This window comes from Heloderma suspectum, chromosome 1, assembly GCF_057233095.1.
Source record: "Heloderma suspectum isolate Gila_16-S chromosome 1, 16-S_ref, whole genome shotgun sequence".
NCBI lineage: Eukaryota > Metazoa > Chordata > Lepidosauria > Squamata > Helodermatidae > Heloderma > Heloderma suspectum.
The window spans coordinates 65,824,628-65,844,426 of NC_139458.1; the positions used below are offsets into that span (position 1 = coordinate 65,824,628).

At 42.5% G+C, this 19,799-nt stretch overlaps 1 protein-coding gene across 1 annotated transcript in view; it reads right to left on the minus strand.

The window, feature by feature from the left end:
• Positions 1-19,799, minus strand: part of FMN1 (formin 1) — a 188,643-nt gene that overhangs the window by 124,957 nt on the left and 43,887 nt on the right. The window contains exon 4 of the mRNA XM_084844780.1: positions 2,415-3,136. Within this exon, the coding sequence (XP_084700906.1) occupies positions 2,415-3,136 (722 nt within the window). The remainder of the gene's footprint in view (positions 1-2,414; positions 3,137-19,799) is intronic.

Consider the following 19,799-nt stretch of genomic DNA (forward strand, 5'->3'; position numbering starts at 1 on the left):
ATCTCCCAGGGAAGGGCATTCAAAAGATAGTGGGCCACAGCAGAGAACACTCTTTGCCTGGTAGCCACCTGTCACACCATTGTGGGCAGCAGCGCCCAGAGAACAGCCCCAAAGGGATTTGTGGTTTGTTAAATCACAAATGATTTTATACAAAATGAAACACTGATATATTTGAAGATTAGAAAGAAAAGGATCTTTGACCTTATTCTTAGAAGCTTTGAAAAGTTAATGGATAGCCCAATTGTGTTCATTTGCATTGCTGCAGGTAGTGACTTGTTTATTTTTATCAGCAGTTTCTTGAGGGGAAAAATCCATTATCTTTAATAGAGAGACATTTTTAAAAAATAAGCTTGAAATTCAGAAGTGCAAATAGATTATCCAGAAGAAAAGCAGCTCCAAATATTTAATTGTATCCTCCTTGTTAGCTATTTTATCTCTGTGAATTCACAGTCCACTCTTTTGTCTTCATCCAACAAAGTAATGAGGAGCAAGAAGAAAAAGGAAAGAAAGAGGAAAGAAGAGGAGAGGAGTCATACGTATGTCAACTGGGCAAGTGAGCTGATGAGATATTATGTGACAACCTTTGGGGCAATATAGTTGTCATCAAAGTACTCCATACACTTGGCCCATATGCCATTAAATGTATACATGGCATTTCTTTGTATAAACATCACGCACTCCTGGGATGCCAATTCTAGGAATTTTGTTACCCCACTGAAAGGGCTGGATTTCCAAGCCAATGAAATCAGTCACTTGGGGCGCAATCCTATGCATGTTTAGACAGAAAAAACTCCTACAACTCCTAGCATCCTCCAGCCACCTATGCTGACTGGGGAATACTGGGAGTTGTAGGAGTTTTTCTGTCTAAACATGCATAGGATTGCTTCCTTAGTAACTAAGTCTGCAATCATATATGGAGAGAGCAATCCTATGGGGGCTGATGGTCTCCTCCGAACCCGGGGGTGACCGCCTATCCACTGTAGGGCAGGAAGAGTGGTGAGGAGCAGATCTCCGCGCTCCCGCCGCCTTGCTTTTGTGGCGAGACAGCCGATTTTGGCTGTCTAGCCATGGGACCTTGAAGCGCTGAGTGGGGAGGCCGGACAACACATAGGAAGTGTCGTACCGGCACTTCCGACCTCCCCGCCCCAGCCCACCCCCAGGAACACCCCATTTCCCCTGCTCCGAGCTGCTCTTCCAAGCGCGGAGCCGAGCCGCGCTGCCAAGAGATGGTGTGGGAGGGGGCGCAGGTCAGTTCTCCAAGAACCGACCTCAGAGCGCAGGCTCCGAGGTTGTTTCCCGGGAACCGACCAATCCTTTGGCCGTCTAGCCACTGACTAGCAGCCATAGGATTGCCCCTTTACTTACCTGTAAATAAGTAAGTAAATATATGATTGAAGATTTCGTTAATAAGGTTGCAATCTAATTCATGTTTAGACAGGAAAAAGTCCTACAACTCCCAGCATTCCTCAAGGCTGGCTGGGGGATCCTGGGAGTTGTAGGACTTCTTCCTGTCTAAAAATACACAGGATTGTGCCCCAAGTGACTTAGTACTTAGCTGTAAATAAGACCCAATGACTCAATGGGGCTTACTTCTGAGCAGATATGCAGCGGATGGTGCTGTACTGCACTGACTTGTGATGCTTTTGCTAAGACCATATCCATCCTCAGGGAAATGGGGCAGCTGAATCACTCCACCCTATACTAGGAACGCACAACAGTTCTCTTTCTAAAAAGAGAAATGCAGGAGCTGGAACCAAGAGTAGATAGGTGGGCGTGACTTCACACTGCAGCTGGCACTTGTCGCACACCCCATTTGGTGTGTGTGGGGGGGTGTTTGCTGCCACTGCACCCATGTCAGGCCTCCAACGTGGCTTGTGCAGAAGCTGGCTATAGATGATGATCTCCCCACTGCCACTAATTTTTTGTATGTGTACCACTAAGCTGCATCTATTTAAAATAGCAGCAACAGAGGTCACGCTTCTGAGAAGCAGGGCTACAGGCTGCTGAAATGCCAGAGTCCCGCTGCTATGTCTGGGGCCCTGAGGGGTGATCATATAAGTTAATCTGATGGCAGAGTGTCTTGCAGGATCAGACTTTGTAACTTGTGCTTCTAGCCATACTAAGAATATTTCATGTCAAATCAGATTACTCTTTTTGTGTAAGCCACAGGGTATATTTCTGAAGAAGAATGTTAAGAAGACAGATGACAGGATTTTTGAAGCAGACTACTCCACAGCAATGAACCATCTTAAATAAAATATTTTCCTGCATTTCAAACTCTGCCTTGAAAAAACACCTGACGACCTGGATATTCCTCATGTCTTTGCAATTTGATTTTTTTTAATTGTATTTAATCCTGAAATACTGCACACAGGTTTCTATGATATGTATCACAGTAAAAGGCATACATTTACCTGCTGTCTTTTATTTGTATTCTGTTCCAGTAGAGTGGCTTCATGGGACAGGAGGGTTCAACTGCAGGTTTTCGAGGACCTTGGCTTGATGATAAAAGGAAATTAGATCCAAGAGGTAGTGGTGGTGGTGGAGGAGGTCCTCCTCCTGATGGAGGTGGCCCTGGTGGGGGAGGCGGTGTTAGCCGATAAGCCCCCAAAGCAGGAGGAAGTGGAGGTGGCGGCGGTGGATGGGTGGTTCCCAAGCCTGGTGGTAAGGTTGGTGGTGGAGGGATTGAACCAGACAGTGAAAGTGGAAGAGGAGGTGGTGGTGGTGGCGGCGGCGGCGGCGGCGGCAGCAGCAACCTTTGATCCTGCTGAGATGCAACACTTCCTGAGGCATGGCTATAACTGCATGTTTCCTTATAATCAGTTGAGGCAGAAATACTACTATTCAAAAATGGTATAGTAAGCTTCTTAGGTATTATTTGGTTATTCTTGACTGTCCGGTTTTCATCTTCACTTGGCTTTATAAAAGTTTCTCTGTCTGTTTGTATGCATACATTTCTGTACGTCTTTGGTGGGTGATCATCTTCAGTGGATACACAGACATCCTTTGCTTCCTCACTTCTCTTGTAGAACTTATTTTCCAGTTCATTTTTTAAATCTGTAATGTCTTCCTCAAGCTTTGCTACTGATGAAGCATGCTCTCCTCGAATACGGAAGACTTTGAGTTCAAACTCAGACTGTGAAGAAACAATGAAGAGTCACTGGATTTGAAGTATAATTGTAGTTTCTGTGAATCTTTAATTGACTTATTTGTTGTGCACAAAATCTATGATCACTCTCAGGACTCACAGTAACAGGTAGCCTCTGTTTTATAAGCTCAGAGATTAATTAGGTCAAACACACATAATGGGAATGTAATATAAGTTATACATAAGAAGCATGAAACTGTAGATGCTATGTTGATTACATTATTGTGCACTTTCAGTTTTTCCTTTTTCTTTCAAACTACCTCTACACCAGTTATTCATGTCACTTACTACTTCCATTGTATGAGTTAACAAGTTGGGATGCAAGATAATTAACAATAGGTGTGGAAGGGGTAGCACTTGGGTGTAGCAATGTTGGAACAGTGTTGGTCAGAAGGAATCACTTGCCATCATCATAGGGCTACTATACAGAAGGGGCAGAACAGTCATTGCTGCCATTGCCTCAATTCCGTTCTGTTCAGGAAAGCAGTAACTACAGTTTCCTATGTCTTTGTCCTCCATGGAGGAGATTTGTTGGGAGTGGGGGGAAGGAAGCCCAGCTAACCCTCTCCCTAATCACTCATATGTTCTGCAAGCAGCTTGAAGCCAGAACACACACAGTAGCTACAAGCATTTGGGGAAATATTTGGGGGAACAGGGGTCCTGAAAGCCTATTTTTCTGGAAGACTACGAAGTTTCCACCATTGATGGAGAGACCCTCCCTTTGCCTGGGTAATCTGAGCATCAGCCCATTCCACCGCATGCATAAGTATTCAGAGGTTAGGAATACACATGCTTCCAGTAACATTTATGCTGACTATCAAAAACAAAACAAACTCTGCAAACCTAATTTGCAGACACGTTGTCCTCTTAGTATCTTGGACATGTAGGTTTAGACTTTGTGTAGTGCTCAGCTTTTAAGTTTGATTCATACATGAATGGCAGTGAGTTCACACACAAATATTATTCATGTGTATTTACTGCTCAGTGCCAGCTATATTGTGTAATTACTTGAAAATAAATACCTAGGACCACACCAAATGTTCACTTGCACAAATGTTTGGGAAGAAAGGGAGAGTTCATAAACCCTCCTGGCTTAATCTTTTCATATGCTATTTTCCATCTGTTCACAGCTGCTTCTTTTCCCTACCTGCAACTTCAGAGCATTAAAAAACACACAAACAACAAGTGCAAAGGGCTTCTTCCTGAGGGGATCCCAGCCAATCATTGAACACATTTGCCATATGATATATCCAGATGTGGCTATTTGACAGTATTTTCTGTCCTCACTCTATTTTTCATCTCCCTTCCCCCTCTTGGGGGGTGGGTATTTAACAGCTTAGTAGGGGATGAATTATTTCACAAAACATGTTCCTCTTTTCAGCTCAGTCCTATTAACAGCAACATTTCCATATTCCTAACCAGCCACCAGAAGATGTACTAGTATAAAATATCTAATGACCTAAGAGATAAATGTGTCCCTTCTCGTGATAAATGTCTGTGTTTAGGATTAGAAAATTCGTTTAGATTCAGGAATGGACGGCTTCTAAACACTGGGCCAAAGATGGTGTCTTTTAGATTGTAAGCCTGATCTGAGTCAGTCTGGACACCTTTTTGGCTGAAGAGCGGGATAAAAATTATTTAATGGAAGGAAGGAAGGATATTTTTTCCCTTGGGCTATAAAGCATTTCACATTACTAAACAAAAAACAACAATGCACATATGAAACAAAAGGTTTTTGGTGTGTGTTTTCTAAGAAAAAGATTACCCTTGAACAGAGAATACATTTGTTTTAAATTTTGGCAACTACAATCGGGGGCTTAACAATCAAAGGATATTTGGATGAAAAAATACTCTATTTGCCAATTTTTTTAAAAAATCAATTCCTTTCTTCAGACACCTCAGCCATCATAATCTGTTTCATATGCTGCATTAATGTTGTTTACAAGGACAAATATTTAGATGTATTCCCAGTGCAATGACTGAGAATAAAATAATTCAAGACATGACACATGTAAAGATCCCCAGGACACTAAAATATTTGTGTTACTTAAGAGGTGTCTATGGAACCCAAATGTTTCAGTGAGTGAATGATGAATACAGTTAAACTGAGAAGTTGTGGCAACAGAAAGTGTAAACTTACTGAAATAGTATTAGTAAGAGAGTTATTTAAATGGAGGTAAGATAGTTATGTACATGGTCCCCAAATCCTGGTATTCTCTTTTGTCTTTGTGGCAGTGGGAACATCTGAGGATTGGGGGAGCCTTGCAAACACCTTTGCTCTCCCAGTGTGTCTTGCATCTGCCACCAGGAGCCAAAACTGAAAGACTTCAGCAGTTGTAGCCCTAGAAAGGAAGCCTGGCCCTGTGACTAATGTTGGGCTACTGCAGCAGCCATTTCCTCTGAGATCTGCCATAGCCCAGAGACTCAGAAGTAGAGTAGCGGCTGAACATCTAAGGTCTGGGGGGAAACCTGTATATACCTTTAACCTTCCCTAACAACTCCTATCTATTTTTTTTATATTAAATCTATTATAAGCTGCCTCCAGAGTTTCAATTAAGAAACAGCATACAAATATTCCAAATAAATAAAACAACATGGGATTGCTTAATTTTAAAAGTATGTATTTAGAGGAAGGTTTCGTTTCAGAGTTCCCATAAGAGGCACTCTGCTCATGGGACACTCCCACTAGGGGAAACGGGAGGGGGGAGCAGTTTCCATTGATTCTTCCTGTTCCCTGCAGTCTCCTGTATATCTGCTCCGGAGAGTCAGAGGACACTCCAGAAGAATGTGGGAAGTGGCAAAGAAGCCTGGAAGGAGAATCAACAACATGCACACCCTTACTCCAGTGGGAGCTTTCACTGAATCCTAGGGCATCTCTACACCAGCCTAAAATCCTGCATTTAAAACGGGGCTTTCTGCTTCCGTTTTAAATGCAGGATCATGACGACTCCCTTTTTCACATGCTTCCTTTTCCCCTTCCCCCTCCTTCTCCCCATATCAGAATCTTCTATTATCTTTCATTGATCTCACTCCTCTTCTTGCCACTTTTCCTCTTTTCATGGAGGAAACTGAAGCGGAACACAATTGGGTAATTTGATACCTCATTATCTGCAATCTATTTAAAAACGGAACAAAGGGCATTTGGTGTAGGAGGCGCCTTGAATGATCATGGCGTCATGTTCCTTCACATTGAGCTTTTATCCTGCGAGATTGCTCCTTCACGGAAGGTTGCGGGCTCTTTATATAATGCCGTGAACATTCAAGGCGTGTCCTGCACTAAATGCCCTTTGTTCCATTTTTAAATAGATCACAGATAATGAGCTATCAAATTACCCCGTTGTGTTCTGCTTCAATTTCCTCCATGAAAAGAGGAAAAGAAGCAAGAAGAGGCGCAAGATCAATGAAAGATAATGGAAGACTCGGATACAGGGGGAAGGGGAGGGGGAAAGGGAGGGTATGTAAAGGGAGTCAGTTGTTATCCTGCATTTAAAACGGAAGCAGAAAGCCCCGTGTTAAATGCAGGATTTTAGGCTGGTGTAGAGGTGGCCCTAAAGAGCCTACAAACTTCTGTGAAGGAGCAATCTCAATCGCAGGATAAAAACTCAGTGTGAAGGAGCCCCTAGTCCCTTCTGTTCACGGAAGGATCTTTGCCATTCATGGAAGGGCAATTCTAGAGCCAACCCAAAATTTTCCCAGCATCACAATAAAAATCCACCTTCAGTATAAACACTAGGGGTTGAGAGGGATGACTGACCAATCAGAACGAGGAACCATCTAACTAATTACAGGTAATTATGGCTCTGAAGAATAATGAAATTTAATCATATTCTGAATGACAGCCTTCCCCAACTTGGGGCCCTCCAAATGTGTTGGACAGCAACTCACATCACTGTCGGCAAGCATGGCCAATTCGACTGGGCTGCTATGTTATTTATTTCATTTCATTTCTATACCGCCCAATGGCCAAAGCTCCCTGGACAGTCCACGAAAATACACACCACAACACAAGATCATAAAAACATAGTATGAAATATTTAACATACAAAATTTAGAACAATTTAAGCTGCTGAAACAGTTACGATAAGATACTGGACCTAATGTGGTGGCCCCACTCTGTGGAACTCCCTCCCTAGGGAACTCTGCCATGCCACCTCTTTAATGAGCTTCCGCCACACATTAAAAACGTGGTTGTTCAGGCAGGCATTTGGGGTGGGCTAGGGTATTTTTCATGATGTTTTTAATGTAGAATTTTATTGTTTTAAACTGTTTCTAATATTGTACATCGCCCAGAGTGGCCAGGTGACCAACCAGATGGGTGATTAATCAATTTAATTAATTAATTAATTAATAATAAAACAACAGACATAAATGCCCTATAAAATGCCATCAAACGGCTGGGAGTGGAGGACAGTCTTAACCTGGTGCTAAAAATATGACAGCCTTGGCATTAGGCAGACTTCAGTGGGGAGAGCATTCCATAATCCATATGTGACATACTGTGTCCAGTGAACGGTTCCAGGCATCTCTTGAACCAGATGGTAGTAGGTTTCTTAGGTCTGGTTTACGTGTGCAATAGAATGAGGTGTTAAGATCCTGAGATGGAAGACTAGACCATAGCACAAGGGTCCCCAACCTTTTCGGACCTGTGGGAAGATTTGGGAATTTGAAATACTGATATAGGCTCCACCACAAAATGCCTAATCAGTGGGTCGCCGCCTGGCATCAACCTTTCCCATCTACAGATCTTAGGCTGCATCTTATTCAGCAAAAACTTTTGCTTCATGTCTATTGGACACCGCACCATCTCTTTAATAAGGGATTGTCTAATTCAGCTAACTGCTGGTGGTGCAATACAGCAAATATTTTTTAAAAAACATATGTTTTGGACATGTCCAGTAGTTGCTTCTTTTTACAGGGAGGATGTTAAACAGTCTTTAATGATGTATACACTCTTTTAAATGATTTATCTGTTTCAAGGAAATTAACAAATGGATTCTTTGCACCCTTTTGACAGCTAAAATTAGCTAAAAGACTAATATTACAACAACAGAAGAATAAGCACTCACCTCATATAATGCAACGGATTGAGGACCTTACAACACTTTCAATATTTGAACTGGTGGCATACAGTCATCACCTTCAAATGGATACTTATTTGGATATCTGGTCCACTTTTGTTGTAACCCACGGTTAATTGCTAGAAAGTTGTATGCATTTCATACAAATCCATGTATGTATATTAAAAAATGGGGGGAAATTAAATAAAAAAAGAAAGAACAATAAAAAAATTAAAAAGAATTCAGGTGCCCGCAGGCACAAAGGTGGGGACGTGTGGGCACAGTGTGGGGGATTCCTGCAGTAGAACTTTAGATTGCAAATTATATGATTTAATGCTTCTCTATGTTGCGGGGGGGGGGGGCAATCCAAAATCATTGCAAATAGAAAACTAGCATAGCAGAGTGAGGCCTGCACTACAAGCCTCTCTCTCACATAAGCCCTATTCATGTGTTAGGGCTCATGTGTGAATAAGGAGAACCAGGACCACTGCTGGCTCTGCCCCCAGCATCTCACATGCCTATCCGGCTCCATCCCAGACCTCTTTGTTTGGGGCAAAGGTCTGAAGCGGGAGCTGCATATACTCAGGTAGGCTCCTTCCATGCTATTGGGGGATCTGATTATGCAGATTTCCTGATTACATAGAGGAGCCTCTGCAAGGAAAGCCACCTCCCTCTTCAGATCTTCACCCAATGTGCTGAGATCAGGGGATGGACATGGGCATGCACACACATTGGGGATGGGACGAGGAAGTATGGCCCCATTCCCTCTCCATGCAGAGGGGGCTCTAGATGTGATAGTTTTGAAAGTTTCTTTTTAATGTTCAGGAGCATTCAAAAATGGGATTCCCCTTGCAGCCTGGATCAGTAGAGTTGATTTTACTACCTCAAGACTCTATCACCTCATTCTACCATACGCCGAGACCAAGCCTTATTCAATCTCCCACAGACCCAGGGCTGTCTGTTTGTTTGTTTTCTGTTGCCTATGTCTGAAGGGAACATGGAAGAAATGATTTAGCTATGGGGTCTCCAACACAGAGACCCCGGAGACCCAATATTCCCATGGAAACTTTCTTGGTATCAACCAGGCTCCCTGCCACTCCTGATTTTTATTCATTCCTTAGGTTTTTTAAAAATTACTATGATTTTTAACTGGGATGCTGGAAAAGTGAAGTGCTGTCCCCAGCACCATCTCTATTTGGGTTCCAAAGAGTAGTTTTGTATTTTTTGAGCTCAGACCCTACCTCTGCTTTGTACCTAGATTCTTGGGCAAGTTACTTTTCTTTTAGTCTTACCAGTTTGCCTTCTGGGAAATGAGTGTTTTGTGACTGGCCATATCCACCATGGCAGCTATTTTATGAATGGGCAAGGCACCTCCACAGCAGCCATTTTCTGAGAATGCCCATATTACTCTCTCAAAATTCCAAATGTGACCACTGACCCCAAAAGGGTTGGGGATTGCTGCATACTTAGGAAGCCTAAGGGCAGACTTATATGGTCATATCTATTAGAAATAGTTCTAGATCCATAAAATCTAAAACAGCAGTTTTTCCAAGGAGGTATCGGTTGCCCAAAGCCCCAGTTCTTCTCATACCAGTGGCTCATCCTGCCTGGTATAGAAGAATCACAAAAGGCAAAAACTATAGTAATGCCAGCAAGGCTTCTGCTCTGTTGGTACAAGGTAACCCTTGTGGCTTTCAACCAGTCATCACAGCGAGTGACAGACATGGCCACTTTTTTAATGTACTACTATTTATTCCAATTAATGAGATAGAGTTCTCCAGCATTAAGCATTTTCACTGGGACAGAAGTGGGGGAACAACAACACTCTGGAATGTTCAGCTTTATTTCATTCAATTACAATGAAGTTCTATCTTGAGAAAATTGTAGCACCTTAGTATTAATGAGCAGGCGTCTTGCATCATTAATCTTACTGTGGTCTGACAGGTTTTGTGTTTAAAATGGAGAGAAAAACTAAGGGAAAAAAGATATGGCTGAAACAAGTTGCAGAAGGAGAAGGTTCAATAGAATGGTCAAACCAGAGGCATTGTATGGATCTAATAACCCACAGGGTGTACGAGAGGGCGATTGTCTCTGATCTTGGAGAATGTTTTTGGACACCTAGCAGCTCTTTTATTGCTGTAGCTGATTAAAATGAAAAGCCTCACAACTAAAATGTTCTTTTTGATGAGGTTTTTTTTTTGCCATGAACTATAGACCTTATAGTCCAGTGGGACAGAAATCCTTTGATCCTCTGTAGTCACATAAATTCAAGGTCATAAAACAGCATTGGATTTGATTTTATTAGTGTGGCTGATGCCAGACTTGTGGAATTGCTATACTTGTGAGGCAACCGTGATTCCACCTCCCAATTCTTTCCATCCAGGTTTTTGTATATGAAACCACATTGCTCTTTTTTGTGATCCAAAAAAAGAAAGACGAACTGGCATGCTGACTCATGGATTAAGCCATCATTTTAAAAGCTAGCATTACAGAGAAAAGCAGCACAAATATGCTTTTATTCAGCTTACTTTAAGTCAATGTTTGGTGAGCCAAAATATATGTAGAAAACAACTCCGAGCACCAGAGAATCATTTGTTCTGGTTCAGCTATGACTGAAAATTGTCCAGTTTCGTTCCAGTTCAGACCAATAATTGTCCAGGAACAATTTAAATAAGGTGCACAGCATTCCCCATGCTGGCTGGGGAATACTGGGAGTTGTAGGACTTATTTCTGTCTAAACATGTATAGGATTGTGTACTAATACACCATTATATCCATACAACATTCCCTTTGTCTTGCATCTTGGAGCCACCACCTAACTCTGTGCTTGGACATTGAGGTATTGATGCCCTCTGCTCAGACTTACCTGTCACAGATGCAATGTGTGTTTTAATGAACAGTATGCCTATACTGGCTTTTAGGTCAGAGTTTAGAAAGAAAAGATTCAGCCACAACATTCACAGCTATGGGAAGTGGCAGACCACAACAGCATCATGAAGGCAATGCACATAAATGCCATCTTCTCCTTGCAGGCTGTCCATCTTCACAGTATGCTACACTGGGTTCCATTCCTCTCTCCTGTTCCCTACTGGCAGAGTACAAAAGCCAGAGCAAACTCAAAGTGTATACAAATCCTCCAAGATATTCATGGTTGTGACTAACGCATGAACTGGCAATCACTTGATCTCAGCCAGAAGGCCTAGAAGCCAATCAAGCTTTTTTGGTCAACCCCTTGTTCTGAGCCAGCAGCCTTAAAAATATCTGAGTTTTCTGTTCTAGTACACATCCAACATGATTTTTTTTTAAAAAAAAAATAGCTACAGTTCTTATTCCAGTTTAAAAAATGTTTTGTTCAGTTTCCAGTTCTAGGTTACCTTGGTTTTTTAAGCTAAGCACAAAACATGCTTTCTGTAAATTTTCTGTGTACCTGAAAGCACGGCAATAAATATAATGGAAGGAATTAAGGATATCAGCAAATGTTTAACACATGGATGTCTTTATTGACTAAGGGAAAAATGGAATTAGCAATTATTTTCTCAACTGCTGGTCAACAGTAAAAAAGCAATAAAAGGAGTTTAAAAAAAAAATCTTAAAATGGTGGTGCTTGGAATTTCCAGAAAAGACAACTATTATTATTAATGCAGATTTCTCCTCTGTCACATTCTGATTCCTAGTTTTGGGTATGCCTGCACTAGTTACATCCAGGGAGTTTTACAGTGATGCACTCTACACCTTTGAAAACAACTTGGAAACTTCAGCTAGTGCAGAATATGGCTACTCAAGTCCTTGTTGGGACTAGACAAATGAATTATATTATACCAGTTCTGTACCAGCTGCATTGGTTGCCGGTGCATTTGGGATCCAAATGAAAGTGCTGATTTTGACCTTTAAAAACTTAAACAGTTTGGGTCCAGGTTATCTGAAGCACGACCTACACATATATGAACCTGCCTATGGGTTAAAACCATTGCTGGAGGCCCTCCTTGCTAGACTGCCATTAAGATCTGTAAGGCTGGTAGGCACTAGAGATAAGGCCTTCTTCGTGGTGGTCCCTGCCCTACAGAACTCCCACTTGAGAGATATTTGGCTGGCTCCATCTGTTGTTATTTTGGGAGATATACGGGCTGCTGTTAGCATATGTATAACCATTTCTACATCTTCACTATGGACTAAGTCCCTAACATAACCAAATAGTACTATCAGGGGGTCTAGAGGAATGTCATACCCTGTCATTTTTTTGATGTCATTTAAAATTAAAGTACAGTAGCTTCTGATTTTTTTATCAGGACCAAAAGACATTGTGAATGTCAGCCTTTGCTGCCCCACAGCGCCAACACATTACTTGCTCCAACATTAATTGTTCTTGGTCTAAAAGGGGTGACGTACCATCTACAAGCCAGCTTGTAAAAGCTTTCTTTGAGGCTCATACGTCATGTTGCTTGGGGTATGTTGATCCATAACCATTTCCATACTTCTGGTGTTATTTCCCTGGCTTATGAATATCTATATGAAGGTTTTTCAGTGTGAGTTGGCAAAGGGAAGTAACAGAAGCAACACATAGCGAAGACCCTAAGCCAAGGATTTTAATTATTGCTGTTGTTGTATTTATATCCCTCCTTTTTTTCCTCTTGCAAGGAACCCAAGGTGGCTTACGTGATCCTCCTCCTCTCCATTTTATCCTCACAACAACCCTGTGAGGTAGGTTAGGCTGAGACTGGCCCAAAGTCAGCCAATGAGCTTCATGGCTGAGTGGACAGTAGAACCCAGATTTCCCGAGTCCCAGTCCAGCACTCTCACCACTACACCACACTGGTTCTATTTACTATTATTATGCCAGTATAAGTCCCCCAAACCACTCCAGTCATACCTACAAGGTACTATATTAATAATATAATATAAAATAAAATAAAATATGCTCTCGCAGAGGGAGCTAAGAGGCTTCCTATTGATGTCACAGCCATCCCTCATTGGGCATCTTGTCTGTTTTATGGGTTATTGTGCTTTTTGCCATTCTGTTGTTTCACTGCTTTTTGCAAAGACAAGAGGCTTATTCAGACATTACTATCTATGGTAATATCTTGGCTCATTAGAGCTTGGGTGCAAAAAAATGTGCTCTGCCCTCTAATTGTGGGGAGAAAGTAATGTCTAATCCATCCTGTTCCAGATTTATTTCATTATGGTATCTCCCTGATGCTAAAACCAAATATACCAGTTCGGAAGAAGAAAGGAGGCAGGGAGTTACTGCATGCAAATAAACTCAGTACAGCCTGCATCAGACACTACTTTCTCCCCTGCAGTGTGTGGGTGGGAGGGAGTGCTTGAGATTCTAATTCCAAAGTTTTAAGAAACAATTTCCTCCAGTCATCAGAGGAGTTAGAGAATCATGTAAACCTTCTGAAGACCATCCTCTACATCTTGGAACATACCACATTTCTTCCACTTATGCAAACATGAACAGGAAGAAGAGCCAATACTTTGTATAAAAACAGTTATGCTTCCTAAGTTCCTAACAGTATCAAGATGTTTAGTATGTGCCTTCCATGGTAAGTAAATATACCAGAAGTCTAGGCACGCAAGCAGCTGAGCTGTCCCCTATGATAATGATGAGATTTGTACTGAAACTTTATTTTTCAAGCATCAAAAATACTCTGCAAAATATAATATATAATACAAACTATGGTTACATCTAATTGACTGGGACATTATAAGGCTGCAGCAATTGCATGATGGATTACATCATTTAATAGTTTAAACATTTTATAAGGGCAATCCTTTTTTGTCCTCGATTCCTTACTGTTCTTCAGAATCCCTGTAACTTTAACCAGCTACAAGAAACCAAATTCTCAGTGATTGTACACCAAACCAGTGATTTCTCATGGAGTTCATGATGCAGCACAGTTACTGAGCCAGTTGGACCAAAGGTTTGACTCAGTGTAAGGCAGTTTCATATGTACACACACACAGTTCTCATTAGAATCAATGACAGCGCAACAAAAGTGTTTGGTTGTTCGTGCACTGTGGCCACACACCAGCATTTTTCGTTTGGCATGTTTTTACTTTTTAAAGGACCTGACAGCCCAATCCGATGCATTTCTCTTTCGAAGTAAGTCCCATTTTGTTCAATGAGGCTTACACTCTAGGACAATGTTCCCAAACTGTGGATCCCGACATGTTCCTGGTAGGTAGCATGAGGACCTTTTTTCTCTCTTTTTATTTCCAGGTCTTCTTTTCTTTCATCAGGCCTTGGAAGGTTTGAAAGGAAGAGTTAATTTACAGTGGATCCCAAAAAGTTGAATAAATTTGAAGCCTGGTTCTACTTTAAAATATTTGAGAAGCACTGCCTACCAAGTGCATTTTAGGCCAAATATTCCAGAGACTGAATAATTCTTTCCATGGTGGCTACTTTCTCTTTCCCAATCCCTAATACTGGGGGGGGCGTTCTTGTGCAGCCACTGCAAGATGACTTGCTGTTGCACCAATAACCCAAATTGATCCCTCTAGTCCAATAATTCATAGCTTCAGAGTCACATCTGGCCTGCTATGGTTCCCTCACAGATGTGCCAACAATCATTTCCACAATTCCCATCTTTCAAGGGTCCAGGACAGGGGGAGATGAGGGAGCAGGCCTGCAATGCAACTTCCTACTAGCACAGGACTTTAGAAGGGAGAGAATGGGAAGAAATCCAGGAGACACAGCTCTTCCTGTCCATTTGTCTGCACACTGCACTACAGTCAACATCCTAAAATCATCTTGCAACAACTAGGGATGTATGAAAGTCGCTTACCTTTTTGAAGGGTGACATTCGTGGGGGGGGGAGGCGCTCCGTCCCCCCCCCCTGAAATTCTGGCCAGGGGGGGAGGCGCTCCGCCCCTCCCCCCCGAAATTCTGGCTGGCCGGCTCCGCTCTGCAGGGATTCTGCGGAGCCGCCGGCCGGCTCTGCCAGCGGCCGGACATCCGGCCGCTGGCTAGCAGGGACGCAAATGCCGTTTGCATCCCTGCAGTCAGCCGTGATAGGCTACGTAAATGTTTATGTAGCCTATCATGGCTGATTTAAAAGAAAAAAAAACGCATATATGCAAATGGCGGCGCTCATGGGTGCCGCCATTTGCGTTCCTTATTTTGGCACGTCTTAGTCTACGTAAACATTTACGTAGACTAAGACGACGAAAATAAGGGGAACGCAAATAGCGTAGACTAAGACAGCGAAAATAAGGGGAACGCAAATAGCATAGACGCTACGCTATTTGCGTTCCCCTTATTTTCGCTGTCTTAGTCTACGCTATTTGCGTTCCCCTTATTTTCGTCGTCTTAGTCTACGTAAATGTTTACATAGACTAAGACATGCCAAAATAAGGAACGCAAATGGCGGCGCTCATGGGCGCCGCCATTTGCGTACGCACGTGTTTTGTTTTATTTTTAAATCAGCCGTGATAGGCTACATAAACATTTATGTAGCCTATCACTTTTTTTTTTTTTTTTAAACTGGAAATGGCGGCGGCAGCAGCCGGTTGGAATACCGGCCACCACAGCTGCCGCTCCCGCGCCACCACTGCACTGCCGCCGGAGCCGCCGCCGCCAGGAAGATCCGCCCAAGGTAAGTCCCATCCCGCAGGGTGGCGGGGGGGTGGCAGACCGTTCCGCCACCGATTTCGGGGGGCCGAATGCGCTGGCATTCGGCCTCCCCGAGATTCATGGCAAAATTCTCTGACATCCCTAGCAATAACTAGTATAGCTATCTGAGCAATTCCCAAAGGAATCCATGCTAATAGTCCTATTCAGGTGTTTGGTATTTGGGGTTACTGAATACATGAAGGTGCTCTCTAGAATGTGCAAGCTAGTCCTGTCACCTAGACACTAAAGCATGTGGCAGCCACACTCCCCAGCCGATGCATGATTGGTGTCAGTCTGAAGGGAGCCTATGTGCATACAGATGTAGACATTTAAGGCTCCCTCCACTGGGGTGGTAACTCTGATCAACCAGCGTTCCCATCCCTGTGGAGTTAGCCCTACACATGAACCTCCATATGCATGTAGGCCTCTTCAGACTAGGGATGCTGGAGAAATTCGAGACGGATTAAAATGAGCTCGGATTTCTAAGAATCTGACCTGTGGAATCCATTGCGGAGTGACCTCCTCAGGCCCTGCGGAGTCCGTGGACTTTCGGATGATTTTTTTTACCTGAAATTTACGCATATAAATCAGTAGAAAAATATGTACGTTTCTGCTGAGGAAATGTAGAATGGAATAGGGGACAATACACTAAATGTTACGTACTGGGGTGAACTATGTAAATACTTATGTAAATATTTAGTAATTATTTCCGTATTTTTCCGCATGACGAAAAAAAAATCCGCGTCCGTCTGTGGGTGGATGATGGAACAAAAGGCACCTGACAATCCGCAAAACACAGATGGAGCGAATTTAACACAGTCCGTACATACTTCAGACTAGTGTTGATGACACATTGGCTGGGGAACATAGCTGGCACACATGTCGGCATATAGGGGGAAGGGTTAGCCCACATGTTCTAGCCCCTTCAGACATTCAGTACCAAATGCCTGAGTAAGGCTACTCTGTTACATGAAAAACAATAGCCATGTGGCCCTTTAACAGCCAGCAGATTTATTGTGACATAAGCAGCCAACTTCTTCAGTAGCCTAAAGTGTTATCTTCAGCAGGCAGATTAAATACATGGGTGTAGAGAAAAATATAGTAAAAGGAGGGGACAAAACACAACAAAATGCAAAAATTATCATCAGTGATGTTTGTGTTCAAAGCTCAAGTGTACGAGAAAAGCACAGCGACCATTTTCAACAGCAGTAATTGGCAATACAATCTTCCTAGCTTTGCTATGCTAATTAACATTCATGGGATACTAGAACTGCAAACCTCCTGAAAACTAGCTGAGGTCTTGACTTGGTTTAATGGCTTCTTTGTGTGAACCAGCCTCATGTTTCACAGAAATATGCTGTATATACATGAAGGTAAGTATTACAAATAGTTTCGTCAGGTTTAAGGTTCAAATGGCAAAATTTCCTTTCTATGCTGGTTGCAAGATCTGTAAGCATGTACGACATGCATATGCGAATGAAATCATGTACAGGGGGGCTGACACTTTTCAAGCAAGAGGGGAATTTATGATGAACCACAAGCTGAGAGACCTTCATCAGCAACAACACATGAAGCACTGGAAAAGGTAGAACAGCTCATTAGGCAAAATTGACTAATAAACCCTTGGTGACCTCAGTTGCAGCTTTGGGCTGCAACTGTGTTCCAGTGACCATACATAGTAAAAGTTTCCTTCAACATGTGCATGCTGAGCTCAATAGAAACTTAACCTGGAACATGCAGTGCAACTAGTGAGATTTAGTTCTAAATTTCTCCTTGTTAAAGGAAAAAAAGCAACATGCTCAGCATGGATAATTACTATTAAACCATGCTGCCATTAGGTACTTTTCTTCAAGGCCATTAAACAGTGTATTGTTGTAGGGCCTAACTTTGTATTGTGCATATAATCATCCTCACCCACAGCCCTGGAAAATAAAGGAGGGTTCTTAGACGTTTAAGATGTAAATGGTACAAGAGAGCTCTTTCAAGTTTCCGATTTAAAAAATAAGAGGAAATACTCAAGGCAATTAAGTGTGTTCTTTTCAGGGCTTTTATTAAGAATGTCAAAGGGATAATTGGTATGAAAATCTAGAAAATGATCAAGTAATTCTGAAGAGGAACTCACTTATGGAGAAAAATAAAAGATTACAATGGTGTATATCAAAATACTCAGGAAAGCATTTTGGAGGCAGCGATCCTACCGGGATAGGCAGCCGCCTCTGAACTCGGAGGCGACTGCCTATCCAATGCAGGGCAGGAGAAGCACAGAGGGGATTGTCCCCTCGGTGCTTCAGCTGCCCTGCATTTGCAGTTTCGGCTGTCTAGCCATGGGAAGGAGGATCGGGGGAAGCCCGATGACATATTGGATGTGTCATACTGGCATTTCTGCCTCCCCCGCTCCAGAACTCCCCTGAAAACGCCCTGTTTTCACCGCTCCGCGCTCCTCTTCCGAGTGCAGAGCATGGTGCCGTTCCGAGCTGCCTGTGAGGCAGCGTGGGAGGGGGGGAAGGTCGGTTCTCAGGGAAACTGACGTATCCTATGGCCGTCTAGCCTGTACTCCGAAGTCGGTTCCCGGAAACCGACATATCCTATGTCTAGCCGCTGCCTAGTGGCCACAGGATTGCTCCCTAAGGCTACAATCCTATGCATACTTACCTGGCAGTAAGTCCTACTAAACTCAGTGGAACTTACTAGAGGAGACATAAGTCAGTATCCAAATGTGTCACTCCATTAGTGCAAATGATACTGTGCTAGCAGAAACTAGGTTCCAAACTGTGTGCAAGAGGAGAAACCAACTAAAGTTATATTTGCGCAAGTAGGTTGTGCAAGCAGTTGTGCGTTACACTTGTGCAACCTGTTGTGAAACCAGTTACGCATAACTCTTGTGCATTCCGTTGTGCAACAGGCTGCACAACAGCTTGCACAACCAGTTTCATTAATTAGCTGAAGCTCTTTGGGCAGTTCCCAACAATTAAAACCACAAAAATACAGCATAAAATACATTTTAAAAATGTAAAAGTTTAAAACTACATTATAAAATAAAAGTAAAAACCAGAATAAAGCCTAGCATCAGTGCAGAGATTTAAAATATAATAATAGAATTAAAATGACAGAACTAAAAGACTAAAATGCCTGGGTCTTCACCTGGTGCTGGAAAGAGCACAATGCAGGTGCCAGGGAAGCCTCTCTGAAAAGCTCATTCCACAATCGGTGTGCCACAACAGAAAAGGCCTTCTTCTTGGGAGCCATCCACCTCATTTCCTTTGGCTCCTGGAGAAGGACCACTGAAGATGATCTTAGAGTTCGGGCAGGTACATTTGGGAGGAGATGATCCTTCCAGTAACCTGGCCCCAAGCTGTAATAGGCAACTGCTTCCACAATGGAATGATTCAGTGGAGTTCTGCTAGAGCTATTTGAGTTTGCAGAATGACGCTGTTGGATACTGCCCATGTACAGGATTCTTCTGTAACTGTGCCACTCAGGGGTTTTTTTAAGCATTTTTATGGTGAAAGTTCTCTAATAGCCAGGCAATCACACTTCAAAAAGCACCGTAGCCTAATTAAAGAATTTTGCATTCATGCAGAAGCTCCCTTTAAAACATTAAGAAGTGGTCCCATCATTACCTTCCTAGAAAATGCCTCTGTTTTGCACAACTTATCCTATGTACATTAACAATAAACTCAGCTTTTGCACTGAGGTCAAACTTCAGACATGGCTATGAATCCCTTAAATACTTCAATTAAAATACTGTTTTGATCTCTTTTAGATTCTGCATTGGTTAAGGATTACTGCTTTTCTAAACTCTTTCTAATTCTGTTTTACATGTTGATTATACATATCAAACTCCATTGCCAAAAACATTATTACACACAACTTGCTTGGCTCATAAATAGGCAAACCAGCTGGAGTATTTCAATATACTGAAAAGTAGTAGGGGAAGTTGTATACCATATAACATCCCAATTAAAAAGTCTGACATATTCCA